The sequence below is a fragment of the Apodemus sylvaticus genome, chromosome 4, assembly GCF_947179515.1.
Source record: "Apodemus sylvaticus chromosome 4, mApoSyl1.1, whole genome shotgun sequence".
In the NCBI taxonomy this organism is placed as follows: domain Eukaryota; kingdom Metazoa; phylum Chordata; class Mammalia; order Rodentia; family Muridae; genus Apodemus; species Apodemus sylvaticus.
This window is the reverse complement of record NC_067475.1, coordinates 132,549,676-132,571,299: the sequence shown is the minus strand read 5'-3', so window position 1 is coordinate 132,571,299 and position 21,624 is coordinate 132,549,676. Positions and strand designations below refer to the sequence as shown.

Here is a 21,624-nt window from a genome sequence, read left to right as displayed (position 1 = left end):
GTGCTCTTAACTACTGAGCCATCTCTCCAGCCCCTTAAAAAAAAGTCTTAACCTCATTAAGAAAGGAGGAACCTTAATGGTCTTACCTCTTAAAGAACCCACTACCATGTTGTCTGACCTGGGAGTCAAAAGCCCAGCAGTAACTACCAGAGGAAAATTAAGAACACTGCATGTCAGCCAGTTTTATTAATAATACTTTACATATTGGAGGAATGGATTAAAAAACACATGTTTATCAGGTTTTTTTAAAGTCATATAAAAAGAAATAATGGAAAAATACCATCTTCAGATATTGTTTTTAAAAACAATTTCATCTGGATCTTGGGGCCAAGTTTATTCAACTGAAAAATAAAAGTTAAATGTCTTTGGACTCTACAGCTTTAAAAATACCATATGGAAATACTGTTTTAGGGTTCACAGTTCAAATAAATCATGCTTTTGTTTGCCTGTTTTTTGCTACTACAGATTTAATGACATTGGTAGGGACATGTAACTTCTGGCACAGACTAGACACCAAGGGACTAACCCAAAGTAAAAATGGAAATGGCTACACTAAGGTATTACATTAGTGAACTGCTTAACAGGCAAGCTGCCCAAACTTCCCAGAAGGCACTAAGCAGAGCTAGTAAAGACTGGTCTTCTTCATCATCCTCAGGAATTCTTCCTCGTTTATCTCTCCATCCCCATCTCGATCAGCTTCATCAAGCATTTCCTGTAACACAAACGTAAGACGAAAGACCAAAACTATTAAAGACGTATAGTGACAGAAACTCCACAGGAATTTTTGCTTTTAATGTCTGAGTACAACTACATTACACAAACCATATAAAACTATACATACAGCATAATTACAAATTGAAGGAGATTTACCTGTAATTCATCTTCGGTTAAGTTTTCCCCTAGCTCCTTGGCAACCCTCTTGATGTTATTTAGTGATATGCTTCCAGTAGCATCGTCATCAAATAATTTAAATGCCTTCAGTATTTCTTCATTCTCGTCTTTTTCACTCTTTATAAAATGTAATGCCACAGGTTATTCCTTCGATCAAGCTGGACTTCGTAGATCTATTAATTCTACAGCTGTGTGTGCATATATATATCCAGAGGCTGAGTTTTTTAAACAATGATTTCAATATACTCACACCTGACCTCAAGGTCCCTAAGACCGCAAGCTGCAGGAGCTGGGGCTATTCTCAGGAACAGCGGCCAAGTAGCTGCTCTGAGACCGTCAGGTACGGAGCTTCGGGATTCAGGTTCCCTTCCGTCTTGCCAGATATCAGTACTTCCTGACTAAACTCTTCTCTAAAATCTTTACCTTTGAAAATATTTCCGTCATTGCTTTCATATTCCGCCCCCCCCCCCCTTAATACCTAGTTTCAATTCGCCCATGAATTCTCTATGCTCCAGTCCTAGCCATGTACAAGACTCTACTGGTTTCTTTGACAAATAGATACCATTTTTACACTCATGATGGCAAAAAAATCTTCAAAACAAATGGTGCCAGTCCCTTCCTTGTCGATTTCAGTTGTCAACTGTTTTACTTCTTCTTTCTTTGGCTCAAATCCTAAGGCCCGCATTGCAATCTGCAATAGGAGGGGGGCATATTTCAATAATGCCATGATCTCATTTTGAACTTTTAAATTACTAATTAATAGCATATAAAGCTATACACACATTATAATTATAAAATAAGCAAGATTTATAGATAGAGGAGGTAACTTTGATAATTCTGGGTTTTGACTTAGTCATCAACCAAGGACACAACTAAAATGTTACACGATATATTGTTTTGACGACTCAGGGCAGGTATACGTACAGACCTTATAGCACTACGCCATTTCAGGTCGCATCTGTGAGCAAGCCTAGTGGTAGAGCCCTGGGTGCCATCCCCATAAGACACAGACAGACAGACAGACAGACAGTGTGGTTTTTCAAACGTCTTAGACATAATTTCAGAACCTTCAATTCTTTCAGATCTATGGTTCCAGATCCATCAATATCGAATAAGTCAAAGGCCTCTTTAATTTCTTGCTTTTGGGTGTCATTCAGTTCAACTTTTGCTGCCTTTTTCTTCCATTGGTCTAAAGTTACGCGATGGCTGGATGCCTGCAGTAAGCACACACGGGTGAGAACTGTGTGACTGGAATGACAGATCCCACTACCCCATTTCCTTATAGAGGGGGAGCTCGCTTCCCCCTGGTTAACGCTCTTGGTTACCAACATCCTTTTCTCCCATCTTTGGAGACAGGGCCTCCCTATGGAGCCCAGACTTCCCTGGAACTCTCTGTCCTGCCCGAGGCTCCTAAGTATCATTATTAATTTGATAGAAAATGTGGGTTTGTTTGTTTTTTTCTCCTCAATTTTCCTCTTAAAACTCGAGCTTTTGAAGGGAGAAGCAGCTAAATAAACTAGCATAAACTGTGGGGTGTATCAGAGTGCAGTTAGTCTACGAGGACAGTATTATTTTAAGAAATGTACACTTTACCTGGCAGTGGTGGCGCACGCCTGTGATCTCAGCACTTGGGAGGCAGAGGTAGGCAGATTTCTGAGTTTGAGACCAGTCAGGTCTACGAGTGAGTTCCAGGACAGCCAGGGCTACACAGAGAAGCCCTGTCTCAAAAAAAAAAAAAAAATACATTTCTCATATGTGTATCACAGTACTTGCTTGATGTAATGAGAATTTTCGTTTCTTTGAAAAACACAGAAATGTTATGGGAATATGTTTTCATTTTAATCCCAGGTGTGGGATAAGGGGCTACTTCAGACTGTCCACAGCACCTGCCTATGATTTGCCTCGTGCTCTAGCAGGGACATGATTCTGCCAGCTGCAAAAATGTATAACTTTTAGAATTCTGGTAACTTTTCAGAAAGTATATACATGCTAAGGCCTCAAGAGGTGGGGTTTGTTGGTGTTGGTGGTAGTTGGTTGGTTGTTTCAGTTTGTTAAGCAGTCATGTACAAAGAAGTTAGATATCTTCACAGCAAAGATCAAGGAACTCTACACCCCTAATCAGCAGTAAGTAGTCTAACAGTAACGTGATTCCTCTCTCCTCTATCTTCTTTTCTCTCTCCTATCTAGCATTAGAGGGTTAAAGGGTAGGAAAGAGTAGAAGAGAAAACAACCTACAAAGTAGCGAACAGCACGGGGGAATGCTTACTAGAATACAATCAACCTCTCCCGCTTTCCATTGTTATGTGTCCTGCACCATAGAGACACAAAAGTGAAAACCCGTGCTTTTGGTGAACATCTGCTCCACAGATAGCATGAGAATGTTTGACCAATTACGCGGATACACTTAACGTGTGGAAGATGAAGGACCTTTCTGTTTGCTTCTTTCTGTCACCAAAGTGGCTCACGGAATCACTGCAGATCCTCCTCTCTGCAGGTGGAGTGGGGAAGCCCTGAAGGTGGCTGAGAATCTAAGTGGCCTACTTTGTGTAAGTTATTGGCTGTGGTCACTTTGGATTCTTGGCTCTAGAGCTGCAGATTCTGGATGACTGGTCTTCTAGAGCCTTGGGCAGCCTCCTGAGTCAGCATTTTTTCAGCAAGAAGTCATTGTCCCCTTAGCTTTGAGTGGCCTGAGTTGATGAACCCCTGACCATCAGGATTGAGTCAGTGGGCCCCTTGCTCTAATTGCTGGTCCTCTGATCATCAATGGTTAACTAGGTACCCCGCAGCTGAGTTGGTGGCTCCCTGACCCTCAGTGGTCCCTTTCCTTCAACGACTGAATTGATGGCCCGCTGACTGTTGGTGGCCCGAGGGTGATGGCCTCCGCTATGCTCGCTTCCCTATCTTGAAGCCCCTCAATGTCTGCAGTGGTCTCTGTGCTCCAGGGTCGTATCTCTTTACCGCCGGGCCACCCCTCATTGCAGGCGTTGGTGGGTAAATGGAAAGGGAGACCCATCTCTGTCCCCCTAGCTTAGCTACTAAAGGTATCTATCCAAAAATCCTGACACGAAAGGCAGTAAATTGGAAAGAACACCGGGGTCCCACAGCACTCACCATATCCCCTACCCGCGCCCCTGCCCGCGCCCCTGCAACAGCCGCCCTCCGCTCTGCGGCCCGCGCTCGCTCCAGGCAGGCGGTTGCTATAGCAGCGCTCAGAGCGCAAGCCCGCCCACCAACTTCGGTGATTGACGGCCATTGCGCCCAATGGAAAGACAAGCGAGCTCTGACCGTGCGCAGGCAGGCGGGACTAACTGGGTTCCGGCGCAGTGCAAGTCCACGCGTGGTGAGGAGGGTCGTGGGCCCTGCGGACCGGAAGGCAGGGAGGGTTGGGGCGAGCGCTCTGTCCCACGTGTCCCCAGACTCTCCACACACCGGACCAACCGCCCTGCCCTCCGGCCCAGAGCCGCATGGAGCCCGAGGGGTGGGTGGGGGCGTCCTCGCGGGGCGGAACGCCAGCCTTGGACGGAGGACAGCGTGGGCCCTCTCCTGGGCAGGAAAGAATGCAAAGCAATCTCTTCCTAGTGTGCTGACACTCAATGTTGTAATCTTTAAATCTCCTTAGGCTCCTGGGGAATAGGTAAGTTTATCCTTATAGTAGAAGCCAGTTTCCCCCCCTTAAGTTTTCCCAATGGAAATTCAGAGGATGTAAATTGATAATATTTTGTGAGCGAAGTAAAGTGTTACATCATTTACCTACAATCTATTGGTTTTTTCAAGCCATGTATCTCATCTGAAAAGTTACACTTGGACGGTTTTCAGTCATAATACTAATCTTAAATAGATTTCTGAAACCCAGAAACGAATATTAGTCAGACAGACAGACAGACACGTGTCACGGGGGTTGGTGGGGTGAAAGGTGCCTTTTAGGCTTTCCTGAATCTCATTTGATCTGATGGCTATCAAAAGGCTGCTAAACCTAAATAGATCGTACATCACTATGATTTAGGAATCTGGATGTTGTCGTTTTGGAGTTTGTGGTTTGCCATATAGGTTGATCAGGGTAGACTTCCCTGCAAAAGAAATTTGGGGAAGTATTTAAAGATAGGTAAGACAGTATAGGTTTCTTGAAGAAGAGCATTCCAGAAAGAGGGACCCTTAGAAATATTGAGGTGGGGTGCGTGCTTTGCATAGAGCCTAAGACGGCCTAAGCAAAGCAGATGAGTCAGAGAGGAAGAAGTGTGGGTTTTAATGCTGTGTGGGGACAAGGCCTTTATTTGAGTGAGTTAGGGAGACTTTGTAAGATTCTGAGTATAGAAGTGAAAGGATGTGACTCACTTTTATAGGAACTCCCTGTACCAAACAGGACTAAAGTCTGTTTTCTGAGAGGCCTCTAAGCAGTGGAGTGTTGTGGTTAGATTATGGTGTTAGGAGAGACTGGAGAGGGCCAGACTTAGTTCTGAGGAGATTGAAAGCCTAGTTATACCTCTCCAAAAAACGACAGAGCATTTAAACTCCTGAAAAGCAAACGAGATGTGAGCTTATGGAAAGATAGCTTCTGAAGTCAACACCCCATTTAAGTAACCCGACTCTGCTCTCCCACTGCAGATAGAAAGGTAAGGAGACAGTCTGGGGAGCAACAAAACTGACCTGTTTTCGGAAGGCATTAGTGCCAGGCACAGCAGAACAAAAATCAGGTTGTGTTAGTGCACTGCCAAGAACAGTTACCGTTGTTTCTCGTCACTTTGGATATTACCCATCTTCCCATTCCCGTACTGTCATTGCCTTTTTATATCCAACGTCCTAGAAAGTAAGACATTTTGAGTTGTATTACTAATAGCCTATTGGAGTCTATTCAGAATCATTTAGGAGTCTTCCCAAGTTAGGATGCTAAGGTAATTTTTCAGTGACTATTCAGACTTGAAATAGAGTCTTCAAATGCTAAAGGATCCCTTTTGAGTATTAATTTTGATATCAGTTTTATATGACTTTTTCCTTGTAGATTGTTGAAATCCATCTTTATCTGGAGAAACCTTTTGTAACATAATTCAATACAGACTGAATTTGAAATACCTATGGGTTTTTCCTGTTGTTTTTGGATTACCTCCCACTCACAGACTGTATCTTAGAGTTTAAACATATTCTAGAAAGGAGACCAGAACTCTTTATGCCATCCCCCACCACCCACAACAAATGACAAACATCTGTAAGTTAAGGGTGTCAACAGGACTTAGATGAGGGAAATGAAGATTTCTAAAGAAGAGAGGGTAAGTTACTGTCACACTGAAAGTGAAGCAAAACATAGTTGCTGCAGTAACTAGCATAAACTTGGGCAGTAGCTGCATGGGGCCCTACCCTTTTACTTAATAGGTAGGAGGTTCTTTGACTGTTGCTCAATTATCATACTTCATTCCACAAATAGGCTAATTATTTTAGTGCCAACCTTACATCTTTGTTGTGATTTCATTTGTAAGATGTGTCAAGCCTGTTGTATAAGGCAAACCGTCAAGTTTTGTTAGCGGTGAAAAACAGCCAGACTTTTTCTTTCTTTATTAATTTATTTATTTGTTTTACATCCCAATATCAGTTCCCCACTCCTCCCAATATCCCCTCACAAAGATCCTCCCCCAACCTCTGGTCCCCTTCTCTAGGAAGGGGGAGCCCCCCCTCCCCCCCCCCCCCCCGTCTCTCCCCCTGTTCATCCAGTCACTGCAGGACTAGGCACATTCTCACCGATACCAGATGAGGCAGCCCAGTTAGGGAAACGGGGTCCATAGGTGGGCAGCAGATTCAGGGACAGCCCCAGTTCTAGTTGTTGGGGACCAGACTTTTAAACTTGTCCTTTCAACATTTTGTTTTTTACTAACTAAATATTCATGAAGGGAGAGACAGACTCCAAAAATCAGCTTTTGGCAAATTACAAATATAAATGTAAAGAAAACATTTAAAGCACAAATTTCTTGGCTTCAAACTTGCCAGAAAGTTAACAGTTGTATAATCCAATTCAACTGTATAATCCAATACAGTTGAATTCACAGCCCAGAGATAAACCCATGTATGTTTCAGCAAGCTGATTTTGATAAAGGTACTAAGAACATGCAAGAGAAAGAATAGTTGATTCAACAGGTGGTATCAAACAGCTGGATATCCACATATGAAAGGACCCCTGCCCTACACCAAATGTGAAAATTAGTTCCAAATCAATCAGTCATTAAATAATATATAGAAATCTGAAGAAAAGCCTAGGTTAAATCTGTATGATCTTGGATTTGGCAGTGGATTCTAAATGCGCCATCAACAGCATGAACAGTATTGACAAGTAAATGTTAAATTTTACCAAAAATTTACCATAAACTAAAAATTTTTATGGATCAAGTACATTATAAAAACAGAGAAGACATTGTATAGGATGATAAATTGTACTTGCAAATCAAGTAGGGTAGGCCTCTTAGTGTCCGCAGGGCAATGGTTTTAGGACTCCATTATACAAACTAAAGTCCAAACACAAAGAAGTGCTTTATATAAAATAATGGAGTATTCAAATCTAGCCTACATATACTAGGCTTAAAATTAATATAATAATGAACTAAGAAATGTAAATGCTAGGTTAATAGTTGCTATAATACGTTGTTTTGTTTAAGGAATGATGACAATATATTCCATGTTGACTATACATGCTGAGTTTGTTTTTGTGTTTTTCAAATCTGTCTTTCAGTGTTTAGTTGGATCTACAAGTGTGAGATTGGCTCTTGTTGCATAAGGGTTTATTATCTGATGTGTAGAAAGAATTCTTGTAACTCAACACTACAAATCTTTAAAAATGTACTCTTAAAATAGGCAGAAAACTTCAGTAGGCATTTCTACAAAGAAGATATACAAATGTCTAATAGGCCCATGAGAAGATGTTTAATATTATTAGTCATTAGGAAAATGGAAGTCAAAACCACAATAAGCTATCTTTTCACATCTGCTAAGGTGTTTATAATTTTACAAAGGCAAAAACAAACTATTGAATATACTAATGACTGAGTGTGTGCTGTTACATATCCACCCAGAATGTGATTTTACTTGAAAGTAGTCTTTGCAGATGCAATTAGTTAAGATGAACTCATTCTGGATTAGGATTAGGCTCTAAGTCCAGTAACTGGTGTTGCAATTAACCAAAGGGACAATTGAAACAGGCAAAGATTAAAGTTATGCAACTAGAAGCCAAAGAATACCAAAAGCAACTAGGAGCTAGAAGAAGGAGAAAAGAAATGTGTTGTTGTAGCCTCCTGATAGTTGTAATTTTGAGTATCAACCATGGAAAACTAATGCATTGGGAGTGTGGAGAAATGTTGTCCATCATCGCTGCTGGCAATGCTCTTTTTGGGAAAACATCTCTGCAGTTTCCTAAGCTAAACATAGATTTGCTGTATGGCCCAGGAATTCTACTCATAACTTTATAGTTAAAAGATTTGGAAGCAAGATTCAAAGACTTGTACAGAAATGTTCACAGCAGCAGGGGCACACAAGCACAGTAGCTAAAAGGTGGAAACAACCCAGATGTCTCGCAGTGCGTGAATGGCTATAAACTGTAGAACCTGCCTAGGATTATTCCACTAAGGAAAGCAGAGACGTGCTGATAAATAACAAATGCGGGAGGACCTCCAAACATACTAAGATGGCAGGAAGGTTGTCACGTATTTCATGATTCCATTCATATAAAATACAAAGAATAGGTCAAAACAGAGACTGAAAGCAAATTAGTAATTACCAATTACAAAGGGAATATAAGAGTTACTGTTTAATAGCTTTCCAATTTTCTTTTGTGGCTGTTAAAAATCTCTTGGAACAAGTTAGAGGTGGTAGTTATACAACATTGCGAATTTACTAAATGTAAATTGTATTCTTTAACCACTTCATTAAGATTAGTAGCTTTATAAAGTAAGTAAGACGAAGCCAAAGGGAGGCAGAAGATTTGAGGATGTGATGTATGTAGTGACTGAAACCATTGATAAATAGAATTAAGATTCAAGAAAGGGTGGTGAAGCATAGAAAAATTAAGACCAGAGAGATTTAAGACATAATGAATTCAAGTAGTTGAGTCCTAGAGTATATTTTGATGTTATCAAGGAATTGTGTAAGTGTTCATTTTTTAAGGTTGAAAAACTCATTGAAAAGAGGACTTGAGAAAGAGATCATGTAATCCCTCACATATTGTTTGGGCCTGCCCATCCTATCTATCTTAGCCATTGGAAGTCTGTAAGAAGTTATCCTGTAGGAATACTGCCTGTCCTTGATCCTGAAAATTGTGTTGACTCTAGGGCTCTCTACCTTCACAATTGAAGGTAGCTAGCTCAGAAATAAATTAACCAGAGTTATGGTCAGGATCAGAAGATAAGCAAATATATGAACTCTTTGCTGTTTTTTTTTATATATTTAAGACCTAAAAAATTCTGATTAAAAATATTCAAAAATCATGAACTATAAGAATAGTGTCTCTTAGCTTCAGTCCCTTACCTAATGGAATTCACACCTCACCAGGCAGTAGCTTTATTATAGATGGTTTTTTCAGTTAGAAAGTACAATGTTTAAAAGCTTTTTAGTATTGAACTAATAGTGGTATTCATTTTGGATGTGACTTCTAAAATAATGTCTTGAATAATTTCAATCGCTCTTGGCCCTCTCTTTACATAGCATGTTTTTTTCTTTAATAGTGCAATCATTGCCCATCTTTCTCCCCTCTATTCATCTTCATATTTCATAGATGATACTTAAGGGTTGCACTACCTTTAGTCTGTTACTTAGCTAGTCAGTCCAAACTTATCAGAACGTATGTATTCAGATATCTGAACACATATCAAATTATAACACCGGGCACTCTTCTGAGCACTGCACTGGACTCCTCATACTAGCTGTGAAATAGCTTTGAGGTCAGTCTCATTTTCCACATATGCAATCTGAAGGGCTCCCCACCTCAGGCCTAGGCTTCTAGACTCATAGTACAAGCTTTCAACACTATATCAACAGATTTCTTAATCTTAACCCTTGGGGTTCCCATTATAGGATAAAGCTTCAGTGTCTTGGCTTCTCATGAATGTCCTTCATGATATACCTCCTCAGGTCCTTCCGCTCCTTGCCATCTATGCTGTCCTCCTGTAACACCAGGCTTTCCTTTCCCTTCCCCTTTCCCCTCTTATTTCCTTTCCCCTTCCCCTCCCCTCCACTCCGCTCCTTTTTAGCATATTTGTACATTCATTACCATCCCCTTCAACTTGCTGGCTCAGTTTATACAAGTTACCCTGCAGATGATGTGATAGAACACACCTGTAGTTCTAGTACTCTCAAGGTGGACATGGTGATCACAGGTGTAAGACCATCCTGAGCTATATAGCAAACCACAAGTATCTCATTCTACAGTTTGCCTTCTAGAAACCTTGCTTGTTGCCTTATGCTCTGCTCCATGTTCCCTACCGTGCGGAGTGATCAGCCCTCTGTACCACCCTGCCACCATGACAAGTCATAGCTATTCTACATCATCATACTGGTCACATTTAATTGAAACTATATCCAAAATGTGAGCTGTGTGTTCTTCACTATATGTAGCATATTGTCAATCATAAATCACTCTGATTAAAATTTCAAGTGTTTGTTTATTTGCAGATAATTATTCATGGAGATGGCTTACAGGGTCATAAACAGAAGAAGGCATGTGGGACTTCAACAACTTTCAACATTTGCACAAACAGGAAGAAGTTTCCTAGGTCCAGTAAAAGCCACCAAGTTTATTACAGATGCAGAGTGTGATGAAAGTGTGTTAATCAGCTCAACAGTCAGGCTTCTTGAAGGACTGGATTTAAACTGTGCAGTGGGGCACCTTCTCAACGAAGCAGTTCAAGCACAGAATGATACATACAAAATTGGAACCGGCACTCTTTTGTTTCTTGTCGGTGCATGGAGCAGGGCTGTTGAAGATTGTCTCCATCTGGGGATTCCCACCACAGTAATAGTTTCAGTAATGTTGGAAGGCTTGAACTCTTGCATTGAAGCAGTAGTTTCCCTTCAAGTACCCACACACAATGTATTTGACCACATGGACAACACAAGTACAATTTACAAACTTGAAACAGTTGATGTCAGTTTATGTCCTTTTTTACAAGTCCCTTCAGGTTCTGGGTTGTTACAGGAAAAACATAATTTCAAAGATGCTACATCTCAGTTATTGTTCACTTACAGTCTTTCACATGCTAAATCACCCAAATTCTTCAAACCTCAGACTAAAGTTGAAACAGAAAAAAGCACATCACAAGCTCTAAAAAATCTATATACAGATTCCTTCTGCAGAAAGTCAGCACTCACTCACAGTAGGCATTTTAATAGGACATATAGTAGCCGCTGGATAAGCAGACCTGACAGATTTCTAGAACAACTTGGATCAACTCCGAAAATACTTAGATGTAATGATTTGGGGGAGTTAGCAGTTGGCTTGAGCCATGGAGATCACAGCAGCATGACACTGGCCAAAGCAGCAGTGAGGCTGCAGTGGCAGACTCTGTGTCTGCAGCAAGCCAACTGGATGGCACCCTTTGTGTTTGATATTTCCAGACTCCTCACTTGCTGTCTCCCAGGTTTACCTGAAACTTTTTCCCGTGTTTGTCTAGGATATGTCACTTCTGTAACCATGTCTAGTATTGCTCTTATAGAGGAATTGCAGGATCAGCCTTTCCGGGTAATTCTCATTGAGGGTGACCTCACAGAGAGTTACCGACACCTGGGATTTAATAAGTCTATAAATATTAAGACTAAGTTAGATATCCGGGAACTTTCAGAAGATAGTGCAGAAGAACTGTGGACAAATCGTGTATTACAGGTGTTAATCCAGTTCAATGTGACCCTCATCTTGGTACAAGGAAGTGTATCAGAACGCTTGACTGAAAAATGCCTGCACACTAAGCGGCTGGTAATTGGCTCAGTGAATGGCAGTGTGTTGCAGGCATTTGCTGAGGCCACAAGAGCGGTGCCAGTGGCCTATGTCACACAAGTGAATGAAGACTGTGTAGGCAGCGGGGTCTCTGTGACCTTCTGGATGAGTCCTCATGATATGAACAGGAGCAACAGATTGGCAGTCTTGTTGACAGCAGAAGGAATTAATTTGATTACAGCAGTACTCACTAGTCCAGCAAGTGCTCAGATGGAAACCAGGAAAGACAGGTTCTGGGCTTGTGTGTATCGTTTATATCATGCCCTAAAAGAAGAGAAGGTCTTCCTTGGAGGAGGTGCTGTTGAATTTTTATGTCTTAGCCATCTTCAAATTCTTGCTGAGCAATCTTTAAATAAAGGAAACCATGCTCATTTAGGATGGCTTCCTGATTCTTCCTCTTGGATGGCCTCATCTCTGTCAATCTACAGACCTACTGTGCTGAAGTGCCTGGCAGATGGGTGGCATGAATTCTTGTCAGCTGTCATGTGTAACACTGCCACTCACCCATCAGCAGTAGAAGCTAGGACGTTCATTCAGCAGCATGTACAAAATGCCGTCAACTCTGGCTCGCCTTCATCTTATATCTTGACTGAATATAGTAAACTAAGCAGTGGACTTTTTGATTCCAGTATTTCAGATAACCTGGAGCTGGTTCCAAGAGTTTATGATGCTGTCACACCAAAGATTGAAGCATGGCGCCGAGCACTGGATTTAGTGCTATTAGTACTTCAGACAGACAGTGAAATAATTACTGGACTTGCACACACAGAGATGAATTCACAGGAATTAGATGGAGTTTTATTTTTGTAGAGAGTGGTGTGTGTGTGTGTGTGTGTGTGTGTGTGTGTGTGTGAATACACATGTGTATGGGTGTCTGCAGAGGCCAGAACAGGGGATTGGATCCCCTGGAGCTATAATTATAGGTAATTATAAGCCACCCAACATTGGGTGCTGGAAACCTGGCGGTACAAGAGCAGTAAATACTTTTGAGCCATTTCTCCAGACTTAATAAATTTTAATAGTCAGATCATAGTGTGTAAATTACCAACTATTGCCAAGAATAAAAGAATCGATGTCTATCAATAACTGCAGTTCTATTTTTTGTTTTACCCTTTTTATAAGGTACCTGTTACTGTTTCACAGGTGCTATAGGACATACACAACACCTGGATCAGAGGCAAAGAGCTTCTGCTATTTGCTACAGAATCTGTATTCAAAGTGTCGTGTTGGTTTTGTCAGTTCCTTGGCTTCTCCCACAAAAGCAGCCCAGAGGGCCAGTGGCAGGACCCTGAACACTGGGTGTTCTCTTGTAGGGGAGGAACATGGAATTTTTGATACTCATTGCTTAAGCAGAAAAAAAAAAACTCACTTGTTTGTCCCACAGGAGTAATTACATCTTTCAATGTTGTTTAAGTCAAACTAGTCATGGACATGGACGAGGTCAAGCTTGGTCAAGGCATTATAGTCTTTGCATCTACAGTAGGCATAGAAATGCTATCTCGATTACTTTTCTGTTTGCTGTAATAAGACACCTGACCAAGCAACTTATAAAAAGAAAGTGTTTAATTTGAAGTTATGGTTTCAGAGGGTTAGAGCCATGATGGCAGAGCAAGACATGGTGGTAGGAACATCTGAGAGCTTACATCTTGATTTGATAGTAAGCGGTGGAGGGGCCGAGTGAAGTGAGAATGGTGCAAGTCCTTTGAGACCTCAAAGACCTCACCTAATTTGGTAACACACCTCCAATAAGGCCTTCCCTTCTCATCCTTCCAAAATAGATCTACTATGCCTGGCTTTATTCTTCAAGCACATCTCTGTGTCTGTGTTTATTTTTTACTTACTCACTTTATATCCTGCTCACTGCCCCCTCCCAGTCACCCCTCCCACGATTCTTCCATCATCCCTTCTTCCCTTCTCCTCTAAGTAGGTGGGTCCCCCCTCGGTATCCCCCACTCTGGCATATCAAGTCTGTGAGACTAGGTACATTCTCTTTCATTGAGGCCAGACAGGGCAGCCCACGTACAGGCAACAGCATTTGGGATAGCCCCTGCTCCAGCTGTTTGGGACTCACATGAAGACCAAGCTGCACATCTGCTACGTGTGTGTGTGTGTGTGTGTGTGTGTGTGTGTGTGTGTGTCAGGGGGGTGGGGGGGTGGGGTATGAGGGGACTAGGGCCAGCCTATGTGTGTTATTTGGTTGGTGGTTCAGTCTCTGAGAGCCTCAAGGATCCAGGTTAGTTGACTCTGTTGATCTTCCTACTAAGTTCCTACCCCCTTCAGAGCCTGTGATCCTCCTGTTCCCTAAGAGTCCCCAGGCTCCACTGTATCTTCATCTGTCTGAGCTGCTGGGTGGAGCCTCTCAGAGAACAGCCATGCTAGACTCATGTTTGCAAGCATAACAGAGTACATTAATAATGCCAAGGCTTGGTGCCTACCCATGAATCTCAAGTTGGGCTGGTTATTGGTTTGCCATTCCCTCAGTCTCTGCTCCACCCTTGGTCCCTGCATTTCTTGTAGACAGGATAAATTTGGGGTTGAAAGTTTTTTGGATGGATTTGTGCCCCTATTGCTCCATTTAGATTCCTGCCTGGCTACAGGAGGTGGCCTCTTCAGGTACCATATCCCCAGGTATGTGTCACCATTAAGGATGCCCCTATTGATTCTTGGCGCCTTCCTTATCCCAGGTCTCTGTCTCCTGGAGATGCCCCCTACCTCCCCACTCCCATCAGTTATAGATTTTCCTTTCATTCTCACGGCCATCTGGTCATTCCCTCCCCATACCTGATCACGAACCCTGCCCCTATTTTCCTCTCCATCCCCTCTCCCATCCATCTCCCTCCCATCCATCTGCCTCTTATGAATATTTTTATTCCCCCTTCTAAGTGAGATTCAAGCATCCTTGCTCGTGCCTTCCTTCATGTTTAACTTATTTGGGTTTGTGGAGTGTTACATGGGTAGCCTATATTTTATGGCTAATAATCCACGTACAAGTGAGCACATACTATGCAAGTCCTTTTGGGACTGGGTTACCTCACTAGGATGATATTCTCAAGATCCATCCATCTGCCTAAAAAATTCATAATGTCTTTGTTTTTAGTAGGTGAATAGTATTCCATTATGCAGATGAACTACATTTTCTTTATCCATTCTTCAGTTGAGGGACATCTGGGTTGTTTCCATTTTCTGGCTATTACAAATAAAGCTGCTATGGACATAGTTGAGCAGGTGTCCTTGTGGGATAGTGGAGCATCTTTTGGGTTCAAGCACATCTTTAGAGAAATGACCTTTCTTTTTTTGTCTTTTTTAATCCCACAACCATTATTAATATTTAAGGGATGGTTTTCTTAAATGTGTCTTTGTCAGTGTAGTTATATTTTGACCCCAAAGCGACATCACTAAACATACACCAAATGATCATCTTGTATGAATTAAGTTATTCAGTAATTTGACTAACATCCTTAGGAAGAGTTCTGTGGTGTTACCATCACTCCTGCCCAGTGACTTGCCATCGCCTGTTGATGTGGAGTCTTTTCCCATTTTATAATCACTCTCGGTTTGGACTGAACTGATGAAGATGTAGAAATATCCGTGCAGCATTAAGACTTTATTACAGTTTCATAAAGGCTGTTAATTCACCCATGCTTAAATGTGTAACTCATCTGAGATTTATCTTGGTAGAAGATGAATTAAGAACCCAAGCTTTCTCTAAGTGTGTATCCACAATGTTAGGTCTTCATTGCTCATTCAGGTAATTCTTAGCCATGAGAAGGACATGCTAGGGTCAGGGAGGGAGAGCACACGATCACATTTCTGTTCTTTCTAGCTGGGGATCCATAATGTTTGGCTTTTTAGTTTTATTTTTTGGCAGCCACAGTGCAGCATGTTAATTAGAAGGTTATTACAGTAGCCAAGACACGAAGCCAGCATCCTTTTCTGAAAGCACCTACCCGGTGTTGCACCTGGTTACTCTCCTATGTTTCACTTAGAACAATCAGTTGGTTTCTTAGTACTTTGCTCTGAAAAAGCCTTGTGAGGCCTTCTTTCCTTTGACCTGTAGGTGGCAGACTTCTTCTCCTGTGGTCCCCAAATTCTACGTCATGTTTAAAACCATCAAAATTAAGGAGATTTCTTGAATTCATTGTTTCTAATGGCTGAATAGTACTCTATTGTGTATATACCACATTTTCTGTATCCATTCCTCCATTGAGGGACATCTTGGTTCTTTTCAGCTTCTGGCTATTATAAATAGGGCTGCTATGAACATAGTGGAGCATGTATCCTTATTGCATGCCAGGGAATATGCCCTCTGGGTATATGCCCAGGAGTGGTATAGCAGAGTCCTCTGAAGTATCATTCCCAGTTTTCTGAGGAATCGCCAGACTGACTTCCAGAGTGGTTGTACCATCTTACAATCCCACCAGCAGTGGAGGAGTGTTCCTCTTTCTCCACATCCTTGCCAGCACCTGTTTCTCCTGAGTTTTTGATCTTAGTCATTCTGACTGGTGTGAGGTGATATTTCAGGGTTGTTTTGATTTGCATTTCCCTGATGACTAAGGATGTTGAACATTTCTTTAGGTGCTTCTCAGCCATTCGATGTTCCTCAGGTGAAAATTCTTTGTTTAGCTCTATACCCCATTTTAAGGGGGTTATTTGGCTCTCTGGAGTCTACCTTCTTGAGTTCTTTGTATATCTTGGATAAGCCCTCTGTCACATGTAGGGTTGGTAAAGATCTTTTTATAATTTCTTGGTTGCCGTTTTGTCCTTTTGACAATGTCCTTTGCCTTACAGAAACTTTGTAATTTTATGAGGTCCCATTTGTCAATTCTTGGTCTTAGAGCATAAGCTATTGGTGTTCTGTTGAGGAAAATTTCCCCTGTGCCCATGTCCTCAAGGGTCTTTCCAGAACTGGAGAACATCCTAAATGAGGTAACCCAGTCTCAAAAGAACACTCATGGTATGCACTCACTGATAAATGGATATTAGCTTAGAAGCTTGGAATACCCAAGACACAATCCACAAATCAGATGATGCCCAAAAAGGAGGAAGGAGTGGCCCCTGGTCCTGGAAAGACTTAGTGTGGCAGTGTAGGGGATTACCAGGACAGGGAGGTGGGAAGGGGTGGATTGGGGAACAGGGGGAGGGAAGAGGGCTTATGGTACTTTCGGGGAAGGGAAATCCAGGAAAGGGGAAATCACTTGAAATGTAAATAAAGAATATATCGAATAAAAAAAATTAAGGAGATTGTTTTAGAGCAGGGTAACACCAGTCTGCAGTGAGGGTGTTTACTGCCCTGGAGGCCTTAGTAGGTAGGTTTTTCTTTATTGCCTGCTCTGGAGGTCACCTGCTTTACAAAGTTTTAGCTTGGGAAAGTGATTCAGGTTCTCTTAATCAGTTACTACCAGGTCTTTACATGACAGCTGAATGGCATCGCTCTTACTATGATCTCTGGCTCCAATATTTGACATTTAGAGTTATAATGAAGCCCAGTTAAAAGGAGAAAATATAGCACTGTTGTTCTTAAAGCCAGACTTGAAAATGTGAGTGTACTTAATGCTACTAAATTTGGAGGTTAGGCACTAAACTTGGGTTCTTTTCAGAAGAGCTCTTAACTGTGAGCCATATCTGGACCTCTGGCAGGTATTTGATAACTGTACAATATTAGGACACGAGCTTTCGTGTTACATGGTTTAGCCTAGGTGCAGGGTAATGCATGACTTCTAAGCATGGTTAGATGTTTAAATGCATACACAGCTTGCCACAGTTCATTGTGGCATAACCCATTGTAAGTTAAGGTCATCCATACTGTGTAAAGAGCTAAAAACCTTACCCTGGCTGTCTCCCATATGTCATCCAAATGACAAGAATATTTTCTAAGGGCCAAATGTCAGCTCTGACTTCTACAAAATGTTCATATTTACCAAAATGTGAGTTTATGCTTATTATATTGCAACATGCCATTGAGACTATTTTAGGCTATTCTCATGTTTGTTTTCCTCTTCTGAATTTTTTTCTTTTTCCACTTTTCTTGGTAATTGCATTAGAAAATTTTCCAATGTATTTGTTTGGTGTTGTGAATTAAAGCAAATTGAGAAGTTCCTGGCCTAGTAACAATATTGAGCAGTGTGATTTGATGCCCAGAAATGGGTAGCGCTGTGTTACCCATTGAGTAAGGGTTGACCTCTTGAGTAGGAAGTGGGAAAAGCTACTTCTCCAATGTTTCCACTTTGGAATAAATGTCAAATTAGAGCTAAGACAAGCTAGGTGTAACAGTACATTCCAGCTCTCAATGCTGAGGCAGGAGGATCACATGGGGTACATGGAAAGATCTTGTCTCCAAGAAGAAGCAGAAGAAAAAGAAACCAATGTAAGTGTGATACATTTTTCTTTATCTCTTAATTGAATAAAATAATCACAGATTCTTCTAAAGAATAAGCTCGTGGTGGGGCATCTGTCAAACTACAGCTCTCCAGACCCAGAACCTGAGCCTCCTTCTGCACTGGTGTCCCCCGTTGGTCCCAGGATCACACAGCAGGATCGCCGGGGGAGCTGTTACAGCTGCTCACATGCCAGAGTGTCATTTCTTATTCTGGGGCACACTACTGATTTAGGGCTTTTGCTTCTCTTTGCTTGTGAGACAGGGTCTTGGGTATCCTGGGTTTTTCAAGCTTGGTAGGTGAGGATGACCTTAGCTAACCTTCATGCCTCTACCTCCCAAGTGCTGGGACTGTAGCTGTGCACCACCAAGTCCAGTGTGTGCAGTACTGGAAATGGACACCAAGCTTCATATATGCTAGATAAGCACTCTAGCAACTGAGCCGTATCCCTAGTCCACAGCAGTGCCCCACCCCTACCCCAGTTAATAGTAGTATGTAACAAAAAACAAGACATGAATATAGTGTTCAGAAGCACACTTAGAAAAGCCTTCGCTGGGCATCTTGGGCTTTCTATGAGCCATGCTGGCTGCTTGAACACCATATGTGTGGTGCCCCAGCCTCAGGGTAGGCGAAGACATCCAAAGAGTGCCCAGCAATGCCAGCCACCTGCTAATAAATGGAGTTTCCAGGGACTGAGAGGATAGAAACACTCTAGGATTATACAATGGTGGTTGTTCAAAAGTAAACATGCTTTAAAATCCACTGAAGTGTGCATTTAAAGTGTAGAACTTTAGAGTGTATGTGATATATTTTAATAGGCACACTAAGACCCTTTTTGTAACTTCACTTGAGAGCCAAGAAACTAGGCTCCAGGTTCTCAGCAGTCCTGGCATGGAAGATCACAAGGAGAGCAAGACAAGCTCTAGGAGCTCCCGGTCTGACTCTTGGTGTTGGGTGCAAGATGAACTCTGTGATCATTTTGCTCTGCTGATTCATGGTTTGTGCTTTGGAAAGATAAATGGTTAGAAGAAATTCAACCTCCTCCTCCTCCTCCTCCTCCTCCTCCTCCTCCTCCTCCTCCTCCTCCTCCTTCTCCTCCTCCTCCTCCTCCTTCTCCTCCTCCCCCTCCTTCTCCTCCTGATAATGAAGGAGAGACTGACCAAGATTTCGCCTTAACCTAGAACAGCAAGTTTCTTGAGACGTGAAGTCAGCTTTTGATAGTAGATAACATGCAATACCATTTGACAGAGAAGACTGCAGAATGTCTGTCCTTGAGCTTGAATAAATAGCTTGCTCTGTAAAGTCAGTTCTGTTTTAAGACCTTGTAAGGCTTAATCTAGCCTGTTTTTAACTTGTGTGTACTTTAAATTTTCCATAAATCAAAGCAAGAACAAATGAAAACTCAGGGATCCTTGGATTCCCACATCAGTAGTATATGGGATATTTTTCTCATTGCTGTGACCATATGCCTGACAAGAATCATTTTAAGGGAGGGTTTAATTTGGTTCTACCATTGTAGGGAAATACAGTAGAGTCCATACTGGTGGTGTGTGACTGGAACTCCTTATAGCTCTTTGACCAAACAAACACACAAACAAACACCAGAGATCCTGGCTAGAAGCAGGGTGAAGCTACCCCCTGTAGGCTGACTTCCAACCAGCTCACTTCCTCCAGATATGTCCCATACCCTAAAGGGTCCACTGGAGTGAGAATTTTGGTTTCTTTGAAAACCCAGTTATATTATGTGAACATGGTTTTTTTTTTTTTTTTTTTTTTTTTTTTTTTTAATCCCAGGTGTGGAGAGGAGTATGGGGCTCTTTCAGATTGCCCACATCAGCAGACTCTGCCTCGTGTGTGCTCTGGGAGGGGTGTGGATCTTTGCCAGCCACAGATACTTTAATTCTGAGGACTCCTGAGGGTATGAATGGGAAAGCCCCAAGAGGTCCAGGGGCAGCTGCCTCCCCTGTTGCTGCCCCAACTGCTGCTGGCTCGGCCTGCTGCTGTGCTTATTGTTACTGGCTTACTGGACTGCTGGACATCCTGAGCGTGAAGACTGGACTTGCCCCAGGGAAGTCCTCCCCTACTCAACAGGAAGTAGCACGTACGGGTCCATGTCCCTTTCCCTTCAACCTTCTGTCTCTCCTACCTCGTGTTGGAGAGGAGTAGGGTGGTAAATAGAACCCAAATACAATAGCTAAAACCAAACCAAACCAAACCAAAGACCGGACATTTCACAACTTCACACCACTACCTGGGAGGGACCAGGTGTTGAACAGGCGAGCCTTTGAGGGCACTTCACACCCTTACATAATACTAGACTTCTTGCTACAGAAACGCATCAAACTCTGCTGTGATTTAATAGTGCTAAGCCACAAGCTAATTTTCCGTAAGAGTGTTATTTTTGTTTGCTTTATCTTCCTGCCAACATCTTTTCTCACTGCTAGATGCCAGCCCTGGACTCTTCCACACTGCTTTGTTCACTGATTGCTTTTCCAGGCCACGCCACTGCTTCTGTTTCCTTTCTTCATGTGCTTCATAGTTTCCTGACTTAATGCCTCCCTCATATTTCTCTAGCTTTCCTCATATTTCTAAGACCTCCAGTTTCCGGGAATGACTACAATATTATTGAGTTCTGGGAAATAGCTTTCTTCTACAGATGTGTGTGTAAGCGTAACTCTATGCCTCAACACTGTTCATCACTGACGCTGCTCTTGTCTGCACAGCTGAGTCTATTCAGCATTGCTGCTGATTTCACAACCCATTTTAAATGCGACCCATTCCCTTCGAAATGTCTGGATTTCCAGAACGCTTTACTCTGTTAACCACTTGTATACTATATGTTTATATTGTTATGTATAAAGTTTTATGTATTTCATAAAGAAATCATGACAGCTTAAAACTTGATCTGTTTCTTTTGGCCAGGATAACAACATAAAACTCACGGTATTAACCTTTTCTGGTTGTTAATTATTCTAGTCATTTCATTGTTGATTGACAAACTGTCAGATATTTTATTAATGATACATTTTATTTTTGTATAAAGAAAATAAAATCACATAAGGCTTTTCTCAGATGCATAGAATGGATCAGATTACCCGGAGTAGCCATGCTCTTTTAGCTAGAAGAAACTAGATTTCTTCCTTTAATCTCACTTTACAGACAAAAAAAAAAAAAAAAAAAACAGAGGCTAGAGAAATCTAGAATTCCTAGTTAGGGTATTTTTTATCCAGATCTTTTCATCCCTTCATTGTATTTGCATCTTTTTTTCTAAGGAAAATTAACATCTTAACAATATATTCAGGGTGAGTACACTGAGGTGATTTTTTTATAGCTTTTCTCTTATTTAAACATTTTTGCAAAGTGCTTATCTTCTTTTTGGTATCAGTTGTTCAAGCTAAGCAG

The 21,624-nt window shown here is 41.8% G+C and overlaps 2 protein-coding genes across 2 annotated transcripts; one reads left to right on the top strand and one right to left on the bottom strand.

The window, feature by feature from the left end:
* Window positions 1-209: 209 nt before the first annotated feature.
* LOC127682389 (centrin-4) lies at window positions 210-4,089 on the bottom strand. Its single transcript, XM_052178771.1, has 5 exons — window positions 4,003-4,089; window positions 1,959-2,105; window positions 1,454-1,582; window positions 871-1,008; window positions 210-712 (listed from the first exon to the last, which is right to left on the bottom strand). The coding sequence occupies exons 1-5, from the start codon at window positions 4,003-4,005 to the stop codon at window positions 623-625; spliced, it is 507 nt and encodes a 168-aa protein (XP_052034731.1). The 5' UTR covers window positions 4,006-4,089; the 3' UTR covers window positions 210-622.
* A 109-nt stretch (window positions 4,090-4,198) lies between these two features.
* Window positions 4,199-12,916, top strand: Bbs12 (Bardet-Biedl syndrome 12). The gene is made up of 2 exons (XM_052180608.1): window positions 4,199-4,525; window positions 10,531-12,916. The coding sequence occupies exon 2, from the start codon at window positions 10,541-10,543 to the stop codon at window positions 12,656-12,658; it is 2,118 nt and encodes a 705-aa protein (XP_052036568.1). The 5' UTR covers window positions 4,199-4,525; window positions 10,531-10,540; the 3' UTR covers window positions 12,659-12,916.
* Window positions 12,917-21,624: the final 8,708 nt, after the last annotated feature.

Coding starts and splice junctions, on each gene's coding strand:
- LOC127682389 (XM_052178771.1), bottom strand. Junction 1,583..1,958: donor TAGATCTGAAAGAATTGAAG/GTTCTGAAATTA, acceptor CTCCTATTGCAG/ATTGCAATGCGGGCCTTAGG. Junction 713..870: donor TAACCGAAGATGAATTACAG/GTAAATCTCCTT, acceptor TTTGTGTTACAG/GAAATGCTTGATGAAGCTGA.
- Bbs12 (XM_052180608.1), top strand. CDS start 10,541: ATGGAGATGGCTTACAGGGTCATAAACAGAAGAAGGCATGTGGGACTT.